Below are 23,948 nucleotides of genomic sequence, written 5' to 3'. Positions count from 1 at the left end.
TAAGCACATATACACACCAGGTCCCTTTGCTGCTGCACCCCCTTAAGAATTTTACCCCTTATTTTATATTGTCTGTCCAGACAGTTAGTTGATCGCGATTTCTCCTTTAGAAATCCATGCCGACTCTTCCTAATCAACCCACATTTTTCCATCTGACTCCTAATTCTATCCTGAATAATTGTTTTGAGAAGCTTGCCCACCACTGGTGTTAAACTAACTGGCCTGTAATTTCTGGGCCTATCCATCCTTGCAGCTCTTTTTGAATAAGGGTGTAACATTTGCAATTTTTCAGCCCCCCCTCCCCGAGTCTAGAGAAGACTGGAACGTTATGGCCAGTTTGTGGGTGTGATGATCATTACCTGTCACCTTGAATGATATGGACTTGGACAGGCTAGGAGAATGGGCAAAGAAGTGGCAGATGGAATACAATGTGGAAAAGTGTGAGCATATGGACTTTGGAAGGAAGAATGGAGGCATAGACTATTTTCTAAATGGGGAGATGCTTAGGAAATCAGACCTACAAAGGGACTTGGGAGTCCTTGTTCACGGTTCTCTTAAGGTTAACGTGCAGTTTAGTCGGCAGTTCGGAAGGCAAATGCAATGTTAGCATTCATGTCGAGAGGGCTAGAATACAAAACCAGGGATGTACTCCTGAGGCTATACAAGGGCTCTGGTCAGACCCCATTTGGGGTATTGTGAGCAGTTTTGGGCCCCGTATTTAAGGAAGGATGTGCTAGTCTTTGAAAGGGTCCAGAGGACGTTCACAAGAATCATCCCTGGAATGAAGAGCTTGTCGTATGAGGAACGGGGTTGAGGACTCTGGAGTTTAGAAGGATGAGGGGGGATCTTATTGAAACTTACAGGATACCGCATGGCTTGGATAGAGTGGACGTGGAGAGGATGTTTCCACTTGTCGGAAAAACTAGAACCAGTAGACACCATCTCAGATTAAAGGGGCGATCATCTAAAACCGAGATGAGGAGGAATTTCTTCAGCGAGGGTGGTGAATCTGTGGAACTCTTTGCTGCAGAAGGCTGTGGAGGCCAATTCACTGAGTGTCTTTAAGACAGAGATAGATAGGTTCTTGATCAATAAGGAGATCAGAGGTTCTGGGGAGAAGGCAGGAGAAGGGGAATGAGAAAATATCAGCCATGATTGAATGGCGGAGCAGACTCGAGTGGCCTAATTCTGCTCCTATGTCTTATGGTCTTATGGATGCTTTCTGTTGCCCTTCAGCCTTGTTTTGAATGATATGCTGTTGGCTCTCATGGATCCAATCATTAGCAGAAGAGATGAGAATTGAGCTGAACACTGGAATTGTTGATAAACAGCATCACTCCTACTCTCCTATTGCAGAATTTGTATTGTTTAAATAGCGCATTGCAAAGCACTCTTAAACTGGGGTGGCACAAAACCTTGCGACTTTTGGAAAAGATTTAATTTTGTTGCATTCAAAATTTTACTTACATTTCTTTTGACCGTTTCACTCAACGGTCACCATGTTTCAAGGACTCTTATTTGAAATGGCCTCCTTTCTTCATTTCCCTTTGAAGCCTTCAAATATTTTCTTTACGTTGGATGATGTGGTGAAAGTGGGTGACTTTGGGCTGGTGACTGCAATGGACCAAGAGGAAGAGGAAGGGTCTACACTTACACCAATGCCAGTGTATGCAAGACACACGGGACAAGTGGGCACTAAGCTCTATATGAGCCCAGAGCAGGTCAGTAAAGTCATTCACAATATTTTCCAGTACATCTGGTAAATGGAAATTATGGCTATATATATATAGATATATATATATTTAAAAATAAGTCTTTGTGCTTTGTAGATATCTGGAAACACTTACTCTCATAAAGTGGACATATTTTCTTTGGGCCTGATCCTGTTTGAGTTATTGTATCCATTCAGCACGCAAATGGAGAGAGTCCAGGTAAATGTTCCTGCAGAATGTGCAACTTTTCTGTTTACCAATGGATTGAGCCATTAAGGGCAGGCACAGTAGCACCTGGGTAGCACTGTTGCTTCTCAGCTCCAGGGACCCAGGTTCGATTCCCGGCTTGGATCACTGTCTGCGGAATCTGCACGTTCTCCCTGTGTCTGCGTGGGTTTCCTCCGGGTGCTCCGGTTTCCTCCCACAAGTCCCGAGCGACTTGCTGTTAAGTAATTTGGACATTCTGAATTCTCCCTCGGTGTACCCGAACAGGCGCCGGAATGTGGTGACTTGGGGCTTTCCATAGTAACTTCATTGCAGTGTTAATGTAAGCCTACTTGGTGACAATAAAGATTATTTAAAAAAATGTTTTTTTTTAAATTTGTTAGGGACCAACTTGCTGCAATACCTGGGCAAGGCAGAAGGTGTGGAAAATTAAAGCGTATGGGATGCGGGATAGTGTATTGAGATGGATAGAAAACTGGTTGTCAGACAGGAAACAGAGTAGGAATTAACTGGTCTTTTTCAAATTGGCAGGCAGTGACTAGTGGGGTACTGCAGGGTTCGGTGCTCGGACCCCAGCTGAAGGTAAGCATGCAGGTCCAGCAGGCGGTGAAGATGGCAAACGGTATGTTGGCCTTCATAGTGAGAGGATTGAAGTACAGGAGCAAGGATGAGGTTCTGCAATTAAACACGGTCTTGGTGAGGCCACACCTGGAATATTGTGTGCAGATTTGATCTTCTCTGAGGAAGGATGTTCTTACTGTGGAGGGTGTGCAGCGAAGGTTTACCAGACTGATTCCTGGGATGGCGGGACTGACGTATGAGGAGAGATTGAGTCAGTTAGGATTGTATTCGCTGGAGTTCAGAAGAATGATGGGGGATCTCATAGAAACCTATAAAATTCTAACATGACGAGACAGGGTAGATGCAAGAAGGATGTCCCCTATGGTGGGTATGTCCAGAACCTGGGACCACAGTCTGAGGATACGCGGTAGACCATTTAGGACAGATGAGAAATGTTTTCACCCAGAGAGTGGTGAGCCTGTGGAATTCATTACTACAGAGGTAGCTGAGACCAAAACATTGTCTCTTTTCAAGAAACGGTTAGATACAGCACTTGGGGCGAAAGGGATTGAAGGATATGGGAGGAAAACGGGATCAGGCTATTGAGTTGGAAGATCAGCCATGATCATAATGAATGGCGGAGCAGGCTCGAAGGGCCGAATGGCCTCCTTCCTATTTTGCATGTTTCTATGTTTCTCAGCTCATCAGTGCAGTTATTTTCAGCAGATTCAAATGTAGATTTCCATACAATCTATGCAGTTCTCTAAATTGCATATTCCTATTTTTCAATGCTTCCACGGGATGTGGGCACTGCTGACCAAGCCCAGCATTTGTTGCCCATCCCGACTTGTCTTTGAACCGAGTGGTTGGCTCAGCTGTTGCAGAGGGTGGTTAAGAATCAACCACATTGCTGTGGGTCTGGAGTCACATGTAAACCAGACCAGGTAAGGATGGCAGATTTTCTTTCCTGAAGGACATTAGTGAACCAGATGGAATTTTATGATAATTTCAAGGTCGTCATTACTGAAACTAGCTTTATATTCAGTTGTTTTTTTGAGTTTGAATTCCACCAGCTGTTATGGTGGGCTTTGAACTCATGTCACCAGAGCATTTGCCTGGTCCTCTGGATTACCAGACCAATGACAATGCCACAAAGCCACCATCTCCCCAAATGAGAGGGAGTGGGCCACCAGAAAAAGGGTGCCGTTGAGCCAAAGCTTTGGGTTTTGAGAAGCATTTTGAAAGAAGGACAGAGGTGATGAGGGACAACCAGGGAACAGGCCAAAAGGCTTTGCTTCCGAAGTGAGGCATTGGGACCGAGATTTTGGCTCAATTTGTGGCTTTGTCTTTTGTTCATTAACTTTGCCGCTCCCACTGCTGTCCTGATTGACACTAGTTATTGCTGTGTACATCAAGTATCCAACCTCCAACGACTCACGCCTGCATTGATTGCACAACAGTGTGTTTGCTCATTGAATCACCCCTGAATTTCAAGGATTGTTTTTGATGATTAAATAATTCCTTTCCCTTTACAGACGTTAACAGGAGTTCGGAATTTAAGGTTCCCTCCTTTATTTCTTGAGGAATATCTCCAGGAGGTAAGTATTGAACATACAATACCCAATGATATTTAATTGTGCAGACACTGTCTGATATAATGTGCTCACCTAAGAGGTTGACAGTGTGAGAAAGATTCTAAAAAACCTAGTTGTTAAATAGGAGTGAGGAATCCTGGGTTCTTTCAGCTATTGGAACTTAATTCCAACATGGAAAGCTGGGATGAAATCCATTTGCCAACTGCAGTCACCTGGCATGCACCCCTTTCTGTCTGAGACTAGGGTCCTGAACTTAAAGAAAGCTAACTTTGAAGGTATGAGACGTGCATTGGCTAGGATAAGCTGACAAAGGATACTTAAGGGGTTGACAATGGATAGGCAATGACAGACATTTAAAGAACACATGGATGAACTTCAACAATTGTCTGGCACAGGAGTAAGACAGGGAAAGTGGCTCAACCATGGTTAAATAGGAAAATCAGAGATAGTGTTAAAGCCAAAGAGAAGGCTTATAAATTGGCCGGAAAAAGCAGCAAGCCTGAGGACTGGGAGAAATTTCAAATTCAGCTGAGGAAGACAAAGGGTTTAATTAGAACAAAGTAAAGTGCAGCACAGGAACAGGCCCCCCGGCCCTCCAAGCCAGCGTCGACCATGCTGCCCGTCTAAACTAAAATCTTCTACACTCCCGGGGTCCGTATCCCTCTATTCCCATCCTATTCATGTATTTGTCAGGATGCCCCTTAAACGTCCCTATTGTCTCTGCTTCCACCATCTACTCCGGTAGTGAGTTCCAGGCACCCACTATCCTCTGTATAAAAAAAAAAACTTGCCTCGTACATCTACTCTGAACCTTGCCCCTCGCACCTTAAACCTGTGCCCTCTAGTAATTGACCCCTCTACCCTGGGAAAAAGTCTCTGACGATCCACTCTGTCTATGCCCCTCACAAGGAAAGAGAAAATAGATTACAAGAGTAAGCTTGCAGAAAACATTAAAAACTGACTGCAAAAGCCTCTATAGATGTGTGAAAAGAAAAATATTGGTGAAGACAAATGTAGGTCCCTTACAGTTAGAATCCTAATGGGCAACAAAGAGATGGCAGACCATTTGAACAATTACTTTGGATCTGTCTTCACTAAGGACGACACAAATAACCTTCCGGAAATACTTGGGGACAGAGGGTCTAGCATGAAGGAGGAACTGAAGGAATTCCTTATTAGTCAGCACGGTAACATTGTGGATAGCACAATTGCTTCACAGCTCCAGGGTCCCAGGTTCGATTCTGGCTTGGGTCACTGACTGTGCGGAGTCTGCACATCCTCCCCGTGTGTGCGTGGGTTTCCTCCGGGTGCTCCGGTTTCCTCCCACAGTCCAAAGATGTGCAGGTGAGGTGGATTGGCCGTGATAAATTGCCCTTAGTGTCCAAAATTACCCTTAGTTTTGGGTGGGGTTACTGGGTTATGAGGATAGGGCGGAGGTGTGGACCTTGGGTAGGGTGCTCTTTCCAAGAGCCGGTGCAGACTCGATGGGCCGAATGGCCTCCTTCTGCACTGTAAATTCTATGTAAAAATTCTATGTCAGGAAATTGTATTGGGGAAATTGATGGGATTAAAGCTCAATAAGTCCCCAGGGCCTGATGCTCTGCATCCCAGAGTACTTAAAGACGTGGCCCTAGAAATAGTGGATGCATTGGTGATCATTTTCCAGCATTCTATCAACTCTGGAAGTGTTCCAATAAACTGGAGGATAGCTAATGTAACCCCATGTGGGAGAGAAAACAGGGAATTCTAGATCGAGCAGCCTGTCATCGGTGGTGGGGAAAATGCTGGAATCGATTATTAAGGAAGAAATGACTGAGCATTTGGAAAATGAGGACAGGATTGGTCCAAGTCAGCATGGATTCACTAAAGGGAAATCATGCTTGACAAATCCTCTGGAATTTTGAGGATGTGACCAGTAGAGTGGACAAGGGTGAACCAGTGGATATTATCTGAATGGTGCCAGTTTAGGAAAAGGTGAAGTGCAACGAGACCTGGGTGGCATGGTGGAACAGGGCCTTCATAGTGAGAGGATTTAAGTATAGGAGTTGGGATGTCTTGCTGCAGTTGTACAGGGCTTTGGTGAGACCACATCTTGAATGCAATTTTGGTCTCCTAGTTTGAGAAAGGACATGCTTGTTGTAGAGGGTGTCCAGCGAAGGTTCACCAGACTAATTCCCGGGATGGCAGGACAGACATATGAAGAAAGACTGGATCGACTGGGCTTGTACTCACTGAAGTTTAGAAGAATGAGCGGGGATCTCAAAGAAACATATAAAATCCTGATGGGACTGGACAGACTAGAAGCAGGAAGAATGTTTCCGATGCTGGGGCTGTCCAGAACTAGGAATCCCAGCTGAAGAATAAGGGGTAAGCCATTTGGGATGGGAGGAGGAAGCACTTCTTCTCGGAGTTGTGAACTTGTGGAACCCTCTGCCGCAAAAAGCTCTTGGGGCCAGGTTTTCAGTTTTTCACAGTCACTTCATTGCAGTGTTAATGTAAGCCTACTTATGATGCTAATAAAGATTATTATTTGTTGGATATATTCAAGAGGGAGATGGGCGTGTCCCTTGCGGCTAAAGGGATCAAAGTGTATGGAGAGAAAGCAGGAGTGGGATACTGAATTTGCAAGATCATGACCATATTGAATGGTGGTGCAGGCTCGAATGACCTGTTCCTGCACCTATTTTCTATGTTTCCTCAACTAACACCGACCTGTGTTTGAATGGTATCTCTTCATGTGGGTCACCCCAAATCATTTCATTGTCTGTCAAAATTTTACACTCAGCTGCAGGAGCTGTTGGGACAGCTGGCCTCTCTTTTGGTCACCTACCCAAGGAGGTAAATTTGAAAAAATGTCAAAAAGAGAAAGGTGGAGCAGGATAAGCTGGGAATTCCAGGGCGTTGGGTCCAGGTGGAAATTGAGGATGTGCAAAATGCCGCATTTGGAGGAGCGCAGAGATCTTCCAAGAGTTTTAGGGATGGATGAGATTAGAGATAGGGCCATAGAGAGATTCACGCACTGAGAATTTTAAAATCAATTTGTAATTGACTCTGGAACTAGCTTTTAATCAATGGATTGTTTATCCTCTTATGTTCATCAGAGGTTTGAGGCAATCTTCCATGAAAATGTTATGAACTATTAGTTTAATGTTTCTTGCTGCACTAAGTGGAGATGAATAAAAAGTGAATGGCTTCATAAAGTGATAATCTGTGATTGTAGACAGTGAGGCTTATTTATTAAGTCCATTTCAGTGGTAAATAAAATGGGGTTAGAATAATGCAGACGACTGAGATGTATTTATGCACATGCACAGTGACTTCCTAACCTCCATAATAAATCTCCACAATAGTCGGCAAGGTATGCAAACGAATATCTGTATTGCTTAATGATTAAATATTTAAATATCAATCAGCTCGCCGTGGCACAGTGGCTTTTTATAATAACCTTTGTGGCCACCAGAAGGCATATATTTACACTGCAATGAAGTTACTGTGGAAAGCCTCTAGTCGCCACATTCTGGTGCCTGTTCGGGTACACGGGGAGAATTCAGAATGTCCAAATTACCTGAGAGCACGTCTTTCGGGACTTGTGGGAAGAAACCAGAGCACCCGGAGGAAACCCCCGCAGACCCGGGGAGAACGTGCAGACTCCACACAGACAGTGACCCAAGCCGGGAATCGAACCTGGAGCTGTGAAGCAACAGTGGTACCCACTGTGCTATTGTGCTGCCCACAGTTAGCACTGCTCCCTCACAGTGACAGAGACTTGAGTTTGATTCTGGCCTTGGATGTCTGAGTGGGTTTCCGCCGGGTTCTCGGGTTTCCTCTCTCAATCCAAAGATTTGCAGGTTAGGTGGATTGACCATACCAAATTGTCCAGGGATGCACAGATTAGGTTATGGGGAGGGGGAGGGGGGGGGGGTGGCCTGAGTATGGTGCTCTTTCAGATGCTTCGTGCAGACTCGATGGGCCAAACAGCCTTCTGCACTGTAGGAATTCTGTGGTTCTATTGACGATAACCATCTATTATGAGCTCAAAGCTAGGAGTATGTCATTCCAGAAGTTGGTGGCCAGATATTTTGTGCATGATTTCTGTTAACTTCTGAGCATCACTGACTATTTCACATTTTTGTCGACTGGGGCTGGCTCGAGGGGTTAGAAGAGTTGTTTTGGCAGGAGCAGAATTAGTCACAGAACCCCTGGTCAGAAAATTAATTCCTCAACATTGAACCACCTGAATGGTGTAAGTGAATGAGTGGCTGACAGATGGTGAGCACAGGGGGACGTCTTTAGCCTCAACTGTTAATTATCATCAGCTCAACGCTTTCCACATTTCGGTCTGCTGTTTTGCCCTGTGGTTATGTTTGTGCATTTAATCTATCGCCTTGCATGTTGCGCACCAGCCCCGAGCACAGTGCTATAAATAGTTGATTAAAGTTGCTGTTGGAAGTATCAATCTGTAGTGCATGAATATTCTAAGTGGCAATACGATCATAGGTGCCGTAGTGTGGCGACTAGGGGATTTTCACACTATCTTCATCGTGTTAATGTAAGCCAACTTGTGACAGTAAGGATTATTATTGTTAATGTCATACAGCGCAGAAGGAAGGTACTGTGCCCATTGTTCACATGCTGGGTCCTCGGCAGATCAGTCAATTAAATGTGTCTTCCCTGGTCTTTCCCCTTAGCCATGCTTTTTTTCCCCATTTTGAGTAATCCACTGCTTAGTTACCACTAGACTTGACTTTTCGAAGGCTCTCAGGGCTGGTCTCCCAGTTTGCAATTGACAGAAATCCCAAACTTTGTACCCTATCTTGTGCAGAATCCCTTGAACGCTGACCTACATTGGCTCCCTGTCCAGCAATGCCACAATTTATATTTCTCATCTTTGCCTTTGAATCTGCCTATGGTCTCTTCCACAGCCTCTGTCTGATCTCTTCCAGCTCCCTCACCCTCAAAATGCCAGAACTCCTCCAATTCTGGCCTCTTTAACATTCCTGATTTTAATTGTTCCACAACTGAGTCCCAAATGACCATCGGCTGCTTTCTCTGCTTTCTCCTTTGAGGGGGAGAGCTGACTGGTGGTGATTTAACCTGAGGATCACCGCACCTCAGGCAAGGGGCAAGGTTGAGAAGGCGGGGCCTTCATGAATGACCTCAGCCGTTACGGGGATTGAATCTGTGCTGCTGGCTTTGCTCTGCATCATGAATCAGCTGTCCAGCCTGCTGAATAACCCCCCCCATTGATAGCAGTACCATCAGCCCCCTAAGTCCTAACCTCTCTAATTCCTCCCCAACCCCTCTGCCTCTCAATTTCTCTTACCTCCTTTAAGATGCTGCTCTTTGAAATATCACCTTGCGTGATTCGGTTTCAAATTGTGTTTCATACTCCTGCAAAGCATCTTGGTTCAATTTACTACATTAAAGGCACTTTATAAATGTAAGTTGTTGATCACAGTTCATGAGTGAAAACATTTTTCCTCATTTTTTTTAACTAGTTATTTTACTCTGGTTGCTGACCTTCCAACCAATGGAAACAGTTTCTCCCCATCTGTTATTAAAACTATTGTCATATCGACTTCCTTATTAAATATTCCCTTCCCTGCTTTGAGGAGAACAAATGCAGTTTCCCCAGTCTCTGGTAATTGAAACTCTGACATAACTCAGCTCCGCGTGCTCTCCAAAGCCTTTACAAACATCTTAAGGCTCTGCCCAGCATTGGGCACAATACTCAGCTGAGGTTTTTAGCAATCTTTATATAAAACATGATGGAAGTCAGGTGAATTAGCAAGCCTCTTGCAGAAATTAACTTATCTGAATTTTTGAAACTCCTCTGGTGCAGTATGAAATGGTGCAGCAAATGCTTTCTCACGAACCTGCCGAGCGCCCCGAGGCCATAGACATTGTCAACAACCCACTCTTCGAGAGCTTTAACATCCCGGAAAAGCAGTTGCTGAGACAGAGATCACGGACGCTCAGTTCCAGCGGAGTCAAGGCTTTGAGGGGATCTGTTTCTTAACGGTGGAACATCGACCAGGCAGGTGGAAGGTTCTTGATTTCCCCATCTTTTCCCAGTTATCGCTGCGCAGTCAGTATTTGCAGAAGATTACAAGCCACATTCACACAACTCTTTTGTTGAAAGAAAAGTTGCCAAGACCAGGTGGTGGCAACGCTGAGACTCTTCTGCTGCATAAATTGTACATCCAAACTGAAATCTGAAATGTTTGTCAAAAACGTGACCATTTGAAAGATTTGCGTCTCTGAAGTGATGCTGGGGACAGCTCAACTGATCGAAGACCCAACTCCAGTTACACAGGCTTCAGTTAATTCTTCACCAATTCCATAAGCACATACTGTGGAGTGAGTCCCTTTTGTGCAATGAGCACGCACAGTGGATGAGATGTGTAAATTTCAAGGGAAAGTGAGAACTGGAACATTTGTAGCTTTAAACTGCTGAGCGGGCTGGGTGGTGCTTACACTGCTCATTGCGTCCTCCTGTCACACGACATATTTGCATTTCTAGGCCCCAATTGTTGGAAATGCAAGTAACGCTGTCACTTGAATTTAAGTCATGGTTTTAAAACAGTTCCCCCGCCCTCCCCACCCATGTGCTTTTTGTGGGTTTGTTCGACTGGATTTAGAGAATGATGGAGTTGGAATGTGTTGTGACCGCGAGGGCATAATGACATAGACACAGCCACTGTTACGCAACCTCATCAAAACTGGTCAAGAGGAGCTAATGGATTTTCAACTTTGTCTTGCTGTGCAGGTTTCATAATGAAAAGGCAATTTCTAAATTAATTATGCAAAATATGCCTTCACAGTTGTCATTTTGTTAACATTGCTGTATTGATTGAAGGTACTTCGATTTTTGTCATATAACAAGTTCACTGAGTTTCTGATCAACTAATAACATAAACATACTGAAATTGCCTGTGTGTCATGATGCTTATCTCTCTATAGCTCTCCAGTGTCCCGATGGGTAACAGCACAGACCCTGTGAAGGGCTAAACAGTAAAGGCCAGACGGTTCCAGGCTTAGTTTCCATCAGTGTTCAATCGGCTGCTCTTAATTGTGGTGCTATTGCTTCAGCATCTGTGGGCTATCTTAGGAACGATATCAGCCAGGATACCTGCTCCTCATTGACAAGAAGGCTTATCTTGTAGAGACTTAAAGCACACTCATTGTGATATATCATGCCCATCAAAGTGAAGTGAAAACTGAATTCATTTCTCTCATCATGTTGGTCAGGTTGATTCAAGCTCATGGTTGCAATTGAGTATTTAAATCCAGCTGTTTTGTTATTTATCAAAACAGTTTTCAGCCTATAGACCCATACAATTAAAAAAAAAAAAAAAAAAAACACTTATTGTAATAAATCATCGGTGGGCAGCACGGTGGTGCAGTGATAGCACTGCTGCCTATGGCGCTGAGGATCCGGGTTCGCTCCGCGTCCTGGATCACTGTCCGTGTGGAGTGTTTGCGCGGGTTTCGCCCTCACAACCCAAGGATGTGCAGGGTAGGTGGATTGGCCACACTAAATTGCCCCTTAATTGGAAAAAATAATTGGGTACTATAAATTTTTTTAAAAAGTAATAAATCATCTGTGCTTAGAAGTCTGCTTCCAAAGTACATATTCCTGCAGGATTGTATCTGGTGCCTGTATCATTTTGTGCACAGTTAAGATTGCAGAATTGTGTTTTCCTGAGTCTGTTTGTAAACCTGTTAAAATGTTGTCAGTTCACAAGACCTAGACCCGAAGTGTGTTAGCCATTATTTTGGCTAATAAAGGGAACTCATTTAATTGATGTTCAGATTCAGCCGGAGGAAAAGATGTTTCATGTATGAGATTGTCACCAATATGAGATTGTCACCAATGAAAATAAGCAACCTACCTTAATCAAAAACACATTCAGCAACAAAAATGGCACCGCTCGTTCTCAGTAAGCATACAGAAATCATCCCATTTCATTTTAACTGTCTTGTACCATTTCTTTCTGTCTTGTCTTAATATATATTTAAACCCGCCCCCATCTTATCCACCTTTCCTTACCCTTTCTCCTCTTTGCTTCCCCCTTCCCCTCCCCCCACATCTACAGTTCACCCTCTGATGTTAGTTTCCCTGCTGTTTGACCTTTCACATCTTTTGTTCTCTCTGGGGACTGCCATTAGCACTCTTTCCTCTTGGTTTCTGTGACCATTAGCACCCCGTTTCCCTGGGTTTCTGTGGCTATGACTCATTTTTCATTCTCACTCCACAATATAAATATTTCCCACTTTCTCTGTCTGTTAGCTTTGACAAAGAGTTTGACAAAGAGTTACCGGACTCAAAACTTTAGCTCTTTTCTCTCCCTACAGATGCTGCCAGACCTGCTGAGATTTTCCAGCATTTTCTCTTTCGATACAGAAATGTCACCCTCCTGAGTTATGATCTGGGAAATGAAAATATGCAGGGAAGAGCAGAAATGGAATAGATTAAGTGCTGCTGGAATTAACAGTTGAGTAGATAGTTCGGGAGGTGAACAGGTTACCAGATTGAAATGTCTTTATTGTTACTGTTCTTTCCATGTCATAAAAAGTACTTGCTGGAAAATTGTCACCTTTCCAGTTGAGCAAAGTGAGCCTTAATTCAAAACCTGCAGATCTGTCAGTATCCACGGAGAGATATCTAGTAACCTTGGAGGATTAATCGTCCCAAGCAAAAGTGAGAATAACCAAGCATCTTGTTAAGAATTGTAGGAAAGCAAAACTGGAGGGAGGTAACTATAAAATTATAGGTGCTGCAATCACAGGAAATTCATGGGCTGAATTTTTTAACTCATTTGTAGTATGTGGGTGTCGCTGCCTCGGCCAGGTTTATTGCTCATCCCTAATTGCTCTTGAAGGTGATGAACTGCCTCCTTGAATTGCTGGAGTCCATGTAGTGCAGGTACACCCGCAGTGCTGATGAGGTTGCAAGTCAGTATGGTGAGTGGTTTGAAGGAGAGGCTGCAGGTGGAGGAGTTTCATGGAGTGTGATGAATTACTTTCCATTTGCCTTGAGTACAGCTCCAACCGCACTCGAGCATGCTGACGTCATCCAGGACAAAGCAGCCGCTTGATTGGAACCCCATCCACAACCTTAAACATAATAAAACAGAAGTGCTGAATCAAGTCAACCGGTCTGGCAGCATCTGTAGAGAGAACAAGAAATGAAACGGAGTCCCATGGCGAACGTGCTTAGACGGGTGTTTCCCGGCGCTGGCAATGCTGAGAACGACCCTGCTAATAAATGGGGCTCTGCTTTGTCGGGGACTAGGTGAGGTAAGACCGACCGAGGCCGCATGTAGTCCCATTTCCTGCACTAATGAACACAGCTTTAGACCCGTAGGGGGTCATCAAGTTCCCTGCATTCCACAAGGGCAGGCCACCCCTTGGCCCAATCCCTGGCATGGGCATGATTCCACCTGGCAAGGGCACTACCAGGGTGCCAGACTGGCAGTGTCACCTGGGAATTCTGGCAGTGCCTTGGTGCGTTTGCCAGGATACCACTCTGCCCAGGGCCCGACCACCGGGGGTCCCTCAATCGCCTGGGGGACCCACAAATTGCTGGTCTGCCTGGGCCACATTGGTGGAGACTACTGCTAACTGGCACTCACTCGGTGTCTCTGAGGCGCAAGGTAATTCCGTGCCTTGGGTAATTCCGGTGAGAACATATTCAAATGAGCCTGACTGCACACTTAAACATGCAAATCTGTGGGCAGGATCCAGATCGCGATGCTTCACGCGATCACGTTAGATCTCGTGAAGCGTAACGAGCCAGGTGTACCCATTGTGGGTGTACTGATTGCAAGAAGGCAGCTCCACCACCACCATGTTGAGGGCAATTGGAGATGTGCAATAAATGCTGGCCTCACCAGCGATGCTCACATGAGTGAGTGACAAAAAAGATAAAGATGGAAGGGGGCTTAAGGGCAGCATGGTGGTGCAGTAGTCAGCACTGCTGCCTCATGGCACTGAGGACCCAGGTTTGATCCCGGCTCTGGGTCATTGTCCGCGTGGAGTTTGCACATTCTCCCCGTGTTTGCGTGGGTTTCACCCCCACAACCCAAAAGATGTGCAGGGTAGGTGGATTGGCCACGCTAAATTGTCCCTTAATTGGAAAAAATGAATTGGGCACTCTATTTAAAAAAATATAGATATAATTTTTTTTAAAAAGATGGAAGGGGGCTTGAGAGGAGCATGACGACTGGTGTTGGACTAGTTGAGGCAAGTAGTTTGTTTCTGTGCCCTATATCCTGTGTGGTTGCTAACTCAGCATTCTGCCTTCTGATCTGACTTGTATTCACAGCATTTTCTGTCTTCACTTCCAGCATTGCATTTAAAAATGTTTATTATGCTTTACGTATTCTCACTTTTCCTTTGATTTCTTGCCCTGGTTAGTTTCTCACAATTAAAACCATTGACATACCTACCTTGTACATCTATTGATGCATTAATATTGATCTGAGAGCTGAGAAAAGCCACAAGTTGCTATCCAGTATGAAACCTATGTGCAATTGTATTTTGTTCCAGTTCCTTACCACTGATTCACTCCTGCCTGCTTTAGAACATAGAACATAGAACAATACAGCGCAGTACAGGCCCTTCGGCCCACGATGTTGCACCGAAACAAAAGCCATCTAACCTACACTATACCATTATCATCCATATGTTTATCCAATAAACTTTTAAATGCCCTTAATGTTGGCGAGTTCACTACTGTAGCAGGTAGGGCATTCCACGGCCTCACTACTCTTTGCGTAAAGAACCTACCCCTGACCTCTGTCCTATATCTATTACCCCTCAGTTTAAGGCTATGTCCCCTCGTGCTAGCCATTTCCATCCGCGGGAGAAGGCTCTCACTGTCCACCCTATCTAACCCTCTGATCATTTTGTATGCCTCTATCAAGTCTCCTCTTAACCTTCTTCTCTCTAACGAAAACAACCTCAAGTCCATCAGCCTTTCCTCATAAGATTTTCCCTCCATTCCAGGCAACATCCTGGTAAATCTCCTCTGCACCCGTTCCAAAGCCTCCACGTCCTTCCTATAATGCGGTGACCAGAACTGTACGCAATACTCCAAATGCGGCCGTACCAGAGTTCTGTACAGCTGCAACATGACCTCCTGACTCCGGAACTCAATCCCTCTACCAATAAAGGCCAACACTCCATAGGCCTTCTTCACCACCCTATCAACCTGGGTGGCAACTTTCAGGGATCTATGTACATGGACACCTAGATCCCTCTGCTCATCCACACTTTCAAGAACTTTTCCATTAGCCACATATTCCACATTCCTGTTTTTCCTTCCAAAGTGAATCACCTCACACTTCTCTACATTAAACTCCATTTGCCACCTCTCAGCCCAGCACTGCAGCTTATCTATATCCCTCTGTAACCTGCTACTTCCTTCCTCACTATCGACAACACCACCGACTTTAGTATCGTCTGCAAATTTACTCACCCACCCTTCTGCGCCTTCCTCTAGGTCATTGATAAAAATGACAAACAGCAACGGCCCCAGAACAGATCCTTGTGGTACTCCACTTGTGACAGAACTCCATTCTGAACATTTCCCATCAACCACCACCCTCTGTCTTCTTTCAGCTAGCCAATTTCTGATCCACATCTCTAAATCACCCTCAATCCCCAGCCTCCGTATTTTCTGCAATAGCCTACCGTGGGGAACCTTATCAAACGCTTTGCTGAAATCCATATACACCACATCAACTGCTCTACCCTCGTCTACCTGTTCAGTCACCTTCTCAAAGAACTCAAAGAAGTATTCCTGACATACCTATAGAAAGCTTTTGGGTTTTCCTTGATCCTTCCTGCCAAATACTTCTCATGTCCCCTCCTTGCTCGTCTTAGCTCTCTCTTTAGATCCTTCCTCGCTACCTTGTAACTATCCATCGCCCCAACTGAAACTTCACACCTCATCTTCACATAGGCCTCCTTCTTCCTCTTAACAAGAGATTCCACTTCTTTGGTAAACCACGGTTCCCTCGCTTGGCACCTTCCTCCCTGCCTGACCGGTACATACTTATCAAGAACACGCAATAGCTGATCCTTGAACAAGCTCCACTTATCCAGTGTGTCCAAAACTTGCAGCCTACTTCTCCACCTTATCCCCCCCAAGTCACGTCTAATGGCATCATAATTTCCCTTCCCCCAGCTATAACTCTTGCCCTGCGGTGTATACTTATCCCTTTCCATCCTTAACGTAAACGTCACCGAATTGTGGTCACTGTCCCCAAAGTGCTCACCTACCTCCAAATCCAACACCTGGCCTGGTTCATTACCCAAAACCAAATCCAATGTGGCCTCACCTCTTGTTGGCCTGTCAACAAACTGTGTCAGGAAACCCTCCTGCACACACTGAACAAAAAACGACCCATCTAATGTACTCGAACTATATCTTTTCCAGTCAATATTTGGAAAGTTAAAGTCTCCCATAATAACTACCCTGTTACTTTCGCTCATATCCAGGATCATCTTTGCCATCCTTTCCTCTACATCCCTAGAACTATTTGGAGGCCTATAGAAAACTCCCAACAGGGTGACCTCTCCTTTCCTGTTTCTAACCTCAGCCCATACTACCTCGGAAGATGAGTCCCCATCTAGCATCCTCTCCGCCACCGTAATTCTGCTCTTGACTAGCAGCGCCACACCTCCCACTCTTTTGCCTCCTTCCCTGAGCTTACTAAAACACCTAAACCCCGGAACCTGCAACATCCATTCCTGTCCCTGCTCTATCCACGTCTCCGAAATGGCCACAACATCGAAGTCCCAGGTACCAACCCATGCTGCCAGTTCCCCTACCTTATTTCGTATACTCCTGGCATTGAAGTAGACACACTTCAAACCACCTACCTGAACACTGGCCCCCTCCTCCGACGTCAAATCTGAGCTCCTGACCTCTATACTCTCATTCTCCCTTACCCTAAAACTACAATCCAGGTTCCCATGCCCCTGCTGCATTAGTTTAAACCCCCCCAAAGAGCACTAACAAATCTCCCCCCCAGGATATTTGTGCCCCGCAGGTTCAGATGTAGACCATCCTGTCTGTAGAGGTCCCACCTTCCCCAGAAAGCGCCCCAGTTATCCAGAAATCTGAATCCCTCCCGCCTGCACCATCCCTTTAAATCAACCAAGCTCCATTTTACATTAACCTTACTTTTCAGATTATGCAAAAACATATCAAATGTCACTCCTATACTTTCCCAGGATTCAGATTGGGTTGGACCACCTGAAGTAACCTTTTAAGGATTTGCGCAGCAGGATTGTCTGTCGCCAGGTGATTGTCACAGGTGTGACGCCCTTAATATTCCTGACTCTTAAGTGGAACAATGTTTGTGCTGTCTGGGTGCGGGGGGAGGGGGGGGTCAGATAAACAATTGAAGTGTATTGGTAAGACTGCTCAGTAACTGAAGCTATAATATGCCTTACACAGTACACAACCATTTATTGCTATGCAGTCCTACCTGGATTACAAACTTACTTTCTTGCGTTGGGCATGTCACATTTCGAAGTGCACATTCTTTATGCCATGCAAGTTTCCCGGTAGATTTTTCACACCCGAGTGACTATGAATTTTTATAAATGCACTTTTTACCCATGAACTATGTATATATGTGTTATGCTTAAAATGTTTAATCATGAGCTCGCTCTTTTCAGGATCAAAATATGAAATTGGGATGAGCACTAGCCTAAATGGTTCTTTTAAAAAGTACCTGTATTGTGGGCATGTAATAAAACTGTTTGCTCCTGATGATTCCTGTGGGTTCAAGCAGGGGCAGATATTTTGATGGCTGTGGGCACAGTCTGTAATGATTCATGATGCAAAAACATTGTAACTTGGACAAGTTGGTGTGAGCCGATGGGTTTGGTAGTCAAACTGGTGTCAACTTTTCCTGATTAGGGGCCTTTAGCATTAGAACTCAGTCCAGTGAGAAAGGACACGTCCCCTGTTAAGGTGGCACTGTCTGGCTGGGTTTCCATCAGACTTATGGGCAGGGAGAACTGAAGCGCTTGGAGAAGAGTTACTAAATTTATTACTTTACAGCAGGAGATGTACATGCTTTGGGGTGGAGCTGGGGAGAGGATGGAGGTATGGTAACAGTGGTTACGTTACTGGGCTAGCAAATGGCTTAAATTCCATTAAAGCAGCTGGTGAATTTCATCCAGTGAAATAAACCTGGAACAAAATGCTAGGAATAGTCACCATGAAACTGATGGCTTGTTGTAAAAGCCTATCTGATTCAGTAACATGCTTTCGGAAAGGAAATCTATCTATCTATCTTTCCTACTTTGTGGCTGAACCTTAAGAGCCCCTGAAATGGCCTGGCAAACCATTTGGCTGTATTCAAGCAGGTAGCTCACCTCGGCCTTGAGGGGAATTAAGGATTGGGAACAAATGTCCACATCCCAGGAATTATTATTTGTTTTAATAGGGTAGGACGGTGCTTTTTATACTGGAAGTAGCCTTTCCCCTCTTACAACGTATCTTGATTCAGTGTTTTTAAGATGCCCGATGCCCTGTTTGTAAACTGTGTATTTAATAAACATATTTGGTAGAGTTTGTGATGTGCCCCTCTAAGTGCAATACCTGTGACTGTGCTTTGCCACCAAGAGCCTTTGCACAGAACACAGCTTTAAATGAACTGACCTAAAGATGGTGTGAACTGTTGGAAAGGATCACATTACTCTACCCATTCCTCTTGTGTCTGCCTCATTCTGCCACTGTAAACATCTTTATCTTGAATCAAAATACATAAATTGATAATTATGTATATAATTTTTTCAGGATTGTGCAGTTAACAATTTACATTTTAAAATTTATTTTATGAAGGGAGGTTTGTGTAAACCGGACTGCGGAGGATTACATTTTCTTTGTCATACGGTGTAAAACTGTATTAATCTTCATTATCAATCTATTTGGGTTGGTTATGCTGGGGATGCGCTCCTTGCAATAATTGGTGCATTGCAGCATTGTGACTTCATACAAGTCTAAAATATTCAATAAAATATTGAATTGTATCTGTGGAGATTTATTTTATTCACCAAATGCAAGTTTGCTCCTAATTTGACAGCGTAGATTCTCTGCCACATGCCTCTGTTTGGAAGACATTTTCCCAGGCAATACAAACCAGAGAGGGTCCAAGTTTTAGCCACTGTACATGTTTGTTCGCCGGAGCTCTAATTCCGAGAGTGTCAACCTGACTCCATTAGCAATGCACATTTGCTTCTATATCCAGAGGTCAGTTCCCACTCAAGATGGGTTGGCGGTGGTGGAATGGTGCATCATTAGAAAGCAACTTTAAAAGAAAAGCTAAAGCAACACTCCATTTATCTTTCAGGTGTGTGTTTTGAAGAGGAACAAATTCTGACGGTGTCCTGGCCAGCATTCATTCCTCAATCATATCACTAATTCATCTAATTGATGTTTGCAGAATTTTATACACTGGTGCTGATTGACAATATTTAAGAAGTAATTGATTCCCTGATTTGGGATGCCGTGGTTATGAAAGGGAATTGTATATAATACAAGTTGTTTCATTGTTCTGGGCTATTGAAGCAGATTAACAGCCAATCATCTGCCCTATCCAAAACCACAATGCAGGCTGTACAATATTTTTAATGATGGGACTTTTTTAAACTTACAATTTCACTTGGTTTTGAATGCTGGAAGCTACAGATTTGATCCAGTAGCCAACAGAATCTCAACAATTAATTAAAATAGTGACTCCAGTTATTACTCTGTTTTGTGTAAAGAAAGAAGATCATTTATATAGAGAAACTTGGAATAGCCCAAAAAACTTTACAGCAAAAGGTATACTTTCAAATGTGTGACTATTGTGGAACTTTACACCCAGCAAGTTCCCACAAATAGCAGTGTGATAACCTGATGATCTGTTTTGATTTGCAAAATAAATATTGGCCAGGACATTGGAGAATACTTTCCCTGCTGTTCTTCCAAGAAGTGTTTTGTACATCTACTTGTGGGTGCACATGCAAGCCTTGGTTTAACATCTCATGGTAGTGTCTGCATTAGATTAATGCCAACAGCCCAGCATTCAGTCTCTGGTCCAGCTAAAATATGATGAGGAGATGCCGGCGTTGGACTGGAGTGAGCACAGTATGAAGTCTTGCAACACCAGGTTAATGTCCAACAGGTTTGTTTCGAATCACTAGCTTTCGGAGCACAGCTCCTTCCTCAGGTGAATGAAGAGGTGGGTTCCAGAAACATATATATATATATATATATATAATGACAGAGTCAAAGATGCAATACGATACTTTGAATGCGAGTCTTTGCAGGTAATTAAGTCTACAGATCCAGACGGAGCAACTGGAGAGAGGGATAATCACAGCTTGAAGAGGTGTAAATTGTCTCAAGCCAGGACAGTTGGTAGGATTGCGAAAGCCCAGGCCGAAGATCAGAGGCTGAATGCCCTTGACTGCTGAAGTGTTCCCCGACTTGAAGGGAACATTCCTGCCTGGCGATTGTCGTGCGATGTCCGTTCATCCATTGTCGCAGCGTCTGCATGTTCTTGCCAATGTACCACATTTCAGGACATCCTTTCTTGCAGCGTATGAGGTAGACATAGCTAAAATAAACTCGGGGCCTGTCCCCTTGCCCTACTTAAAAAAAAAAAAAACGCCACTTTTCATGATTTGGCCAATAATCGATTTTGGACAGAACTCGAGAAATACCTGTGTGTTTACATTGAGCAACAGCACAACACGGCTGTTTTTCAACTTTATTGCTGTCTGTGGAGATTGCGGAGGCCGTTTACCAGGTAGGTTCCTAATCTATTTTAATGAGTAAAAGCAATTTGGATTAAGCTGACAGATGGGCTGTTAAATGTAAATTTGTTTGCGAGGTTGTCGTGCCGATGTGCTTCACACAACTTTGGATGGCATTCTGCTGTGTCTAGACCATTTCAGCACAGATAGGAACATAAGGAGTATGCCATTCAGCCTATCTGGCCTGCTCTGCCACTCAATAACATTATGGCTGATTGGACGCACTGCTTTTTCTCCATAACTCTTAACTATCAATCTCTGCCTTAAACATACAAATTACTCGGCTTCCACAGCTCTCTGGGGCAGCGAATGCCAAAGATTCACAATCGTCTTATAAAGAAACTTCTCATCTTTGTCCTAAATGACATGTTCATTTATTTTGAAGTAGTGTTCCCTGGTCCCCAACCAAAGGAACATCTATTCCTTAAGTATTTTGTAGGTTTCAGTGAGATCACCTCAATCTTCAAAATTCCATAGAATACAGGCCCAGTTTGACCGACCTCTGATCATAAGACAGTCCTGCCATCCCTGAAACAAGTCTTGTGAACTTTTGTTGAATTCCCCCTATGGCAGTGATGGGCAACCTACACTTCTAGAAGTTTGCTGAGAACACCACCATTGAACATTCACTATCACGAGCAAGTGGGAAGAAGGTCTGGGCCGAGCAGTTGCCATACCAGGCTGTGATGCAGCCAGATAGGATGCTTTCTATGGTTCATCTGTAAAAATTGGGAAGAAATCTTCTTAGTTTCCTGAGCAAGTACAAATGCTGTTGTATTTTCTTGGTCATAGCGTTGACGTGGGTGGACCAGGACAGATTGTTGATGTGCACACCTAGGAATTTGAAGCTGTCAACCATCTCCATCTTGACACCATTGATGGAGACAAGGGTGCGTACAACACGTCATTTTCTTAAGTCGATGACAGCTCCTTAGTTTTGCTTACATTGAGGGAGAGTTCATTGTCGTTATACCACGCCACTAGGTTCTCCAACTCCCTCCTGTACTCTGACTCATTGTTGTTTGAGAGCCGACCGACAATGGTGAGAAATTACAGAGAGTTGTGCACACAGCTCAGTCCATAACGCGAACCTACCTCCCATCCATTGACTATGTCTACACCTGTTGACTTGGGAAAGTGGGCAGCATAATCAAAGACCCCTCCCACCTGGGTTATTCTTTCTTGCAGAGGACGTTGGAGCAGAATTAGGCCACTTGGCCCATCGAGTCTGCTCCGCCATTCAATCATGGCTGATATTTTCTCATCCCCATTCTCCTGCCTTCTTCCCATAACCCCTGATCCCCTTATTGATCAAGAACCTATCTATCTCTGTCTTAAAGACCTGTGAATTGGCCTGCACAGCCTTCTGCGGCAAAGAGTTCCACAGATTCACCACCCTCTGGCTGAAGAAATTCCTCCTCATCTCCGTTTTAAAGGATGGTCCCTTTAATCTGAGATGGTGAACTCCTGGTTCTAGTTTTTTCTACAATTGGAAACATCCTCTCCACGTCCACTCTATCCAGGCCTCGCAGTATCTTGCACGTTTCAATAAGATCCCCTCTCATCCTTCTAAACTCCAACGAGTACAGACCGAGTCCTCAAACGTTCCTCATGCGACAAGTTCTTCATTCCAGCGATCATTCTTGTGAACCTCCTCTGGACCCTTTCCAAGGCCAGCACATCCTCCCTTGGATATGGGGCCCAAAACTGCTCAGAATACTCCAAATGGGTCTGACCAGAGCCTTATACAGCCTCAGAAGTACATCCCTGGCCTTGTATTCTAGCCCTCTTGACATGAATGCTAACATTGCATTTGCTGCCTTAACTGCTGACTGAATTTGCACATTAACTTTTTAAGAGAATCGTGAGCAAGGACTCCCATGTTCCTCTGTGCTTCTGCTTTCCGAAGCACTTCCCCATTTAGAAAATAGTCTATGCCGAGATTCTTCCTTCCAAAGTGCATAACCTCTCACTTTTCCACATTGTATTTCATTGGCCACTTCATTGCCCACTCTCCTAGCTTTTCCAAGTCCTTCTGCAGCCCCCTTGCTTCCTCAATACTACCTATCCCTCTTTGGACCTTTGTATCATCTGCAAACTTAGCAATAGTGCCTTCAGTACCTTCTTCCAGATCATTAATGTATATTGTAAAAAGTTGTGGTCCCAGCACAGACCCCTGAGGCACACCGCTAGTCACTGGCTGCCATCCTGAAAAAGACTCCTTTATCCCCACTCTCTGCGTTCTGCCAGTCAGCCAATCCTCTATCCATGCCAGGATCTTACCCTGAACACCATGAGCTCTTAACTTATTCAATAGTCTCCTATGTGGCACCTTGTCAAAGACCTGGAAATCTAAATAAATCACGTCCACTGGTTTCTCCTTTGTCTAACTTCCTTGTTACTTCCTCAAAGAACTCAGACACGACCTCCCTTTGACAAAGCCATGCTGACTCAGTCCTATTTTACCATGCACTTCCAAGTGCTTCGCGATCTCATCTTTAATAACAGACTCTAAAATCTTACCAATGATCGAAGTCAGGCTAACCGGCCGATAATTTCCCGTCTTCTGCCCCCCTTAAACAGTGGTGTTACATTCGCCACCTTCCAGTCCTCTGGGACCCTTCCTGCCTCGAATGATTCCTGAAAGATCATCACTAATGCCTCCACAATTTCCTCAGCTATCTCTTTTAGGACCGTGTGGTGCTGTCCATCCGGTCCAGGTGACTTATCCACCTTCAGACCTTTCAGTTTCCCCAGAACCTTCTCCATGGTAATGGTCACTGCACTTACCTCTGCCCCCTGGTTCTCCTGGAGCTCTGGCATCCCACTGTGTCTTCCACCGTGAAGACAATGGTGAAGACCTTCCAACCTCCAACCTTTTCCATTGGGCACAAGATGCAAAAGTCTGAGAAAACGCAGTAACAATTGATAAACAGCTTCTTTCCTGCTGATACCAGACTCCTATTATGGACTGAACTGATCTCTATGCATCTTCTCTACTGTTGTTTGCACTATACTCCGTATG

The 23,948-nt window shown here is 44.5% G+C and overlaps 1 protein-coding gene across 5 annotated transcripts in view; it reads left to right on the top strand.

The window, feature by feature from the left end:
• The window catches only part of LOC140406617 (eukaryotic translation initiation factor 2-alpha kinase 3-like), a 77,099-nt gene that overhangs the window by 32,913 nt on the left and 20,238 nt on the right, over window positions 1-23,948 (top strand). Inside the window, exons 12-15 of one of the 5 annotated variants that reach the window (XM_072494615.1) lie at window positions 1,554-1,721; window positions 1,830-1,931; window positions 4,034-4,096; window positions 9,936-11,025. In XM_072494615.1, coding sequence (XP_072350716.1) covers window positions 1,554-1,721; window positions 1,830-1,931; window positions 4,034-4,096; window positions 9,936-10,112 — 510 coding nt within the window. In that variant the 3' untranslated portion in view covers window positions 10,113-11,025. Of the gene's footprint in view, window positions 1-1,553; window positions 1,722-1,829; window positions 1,932-2,468; window positions 3,209-4,033; window positions 4,097-9,935; window positions 11,026-23,948 lie in introns of those variants that run through there. The other 4 variants (XM_072494618.1, XM_072494619.1, XM_072494617.1 and 1 more) reach the window with 4 other exon arrangements.

This window comes from Scyliorhinus torazame, unplaced genomic scaffold, assembly GCF_047496885.1.
Source record: "Scyliorhinus torazame isolate Kashiwa2021f unplaced genomic scaffold, sScyTor2.1 scaffold_715, whole genome shotgun sequence".
NCBI classification, from domain to species: domain Eukaryota; kingdom Metazoa; phylum Chordata; class Chondrichthyes; order Carcharhiniformes; family Scyliorhinidae; genus Scyliorhinus; species Scyliorhinus torazame.
Note: the sequence above shows the minus strand (reverse complement) of the source record. Positions and strands in the feature narration are given on the sequence as shown.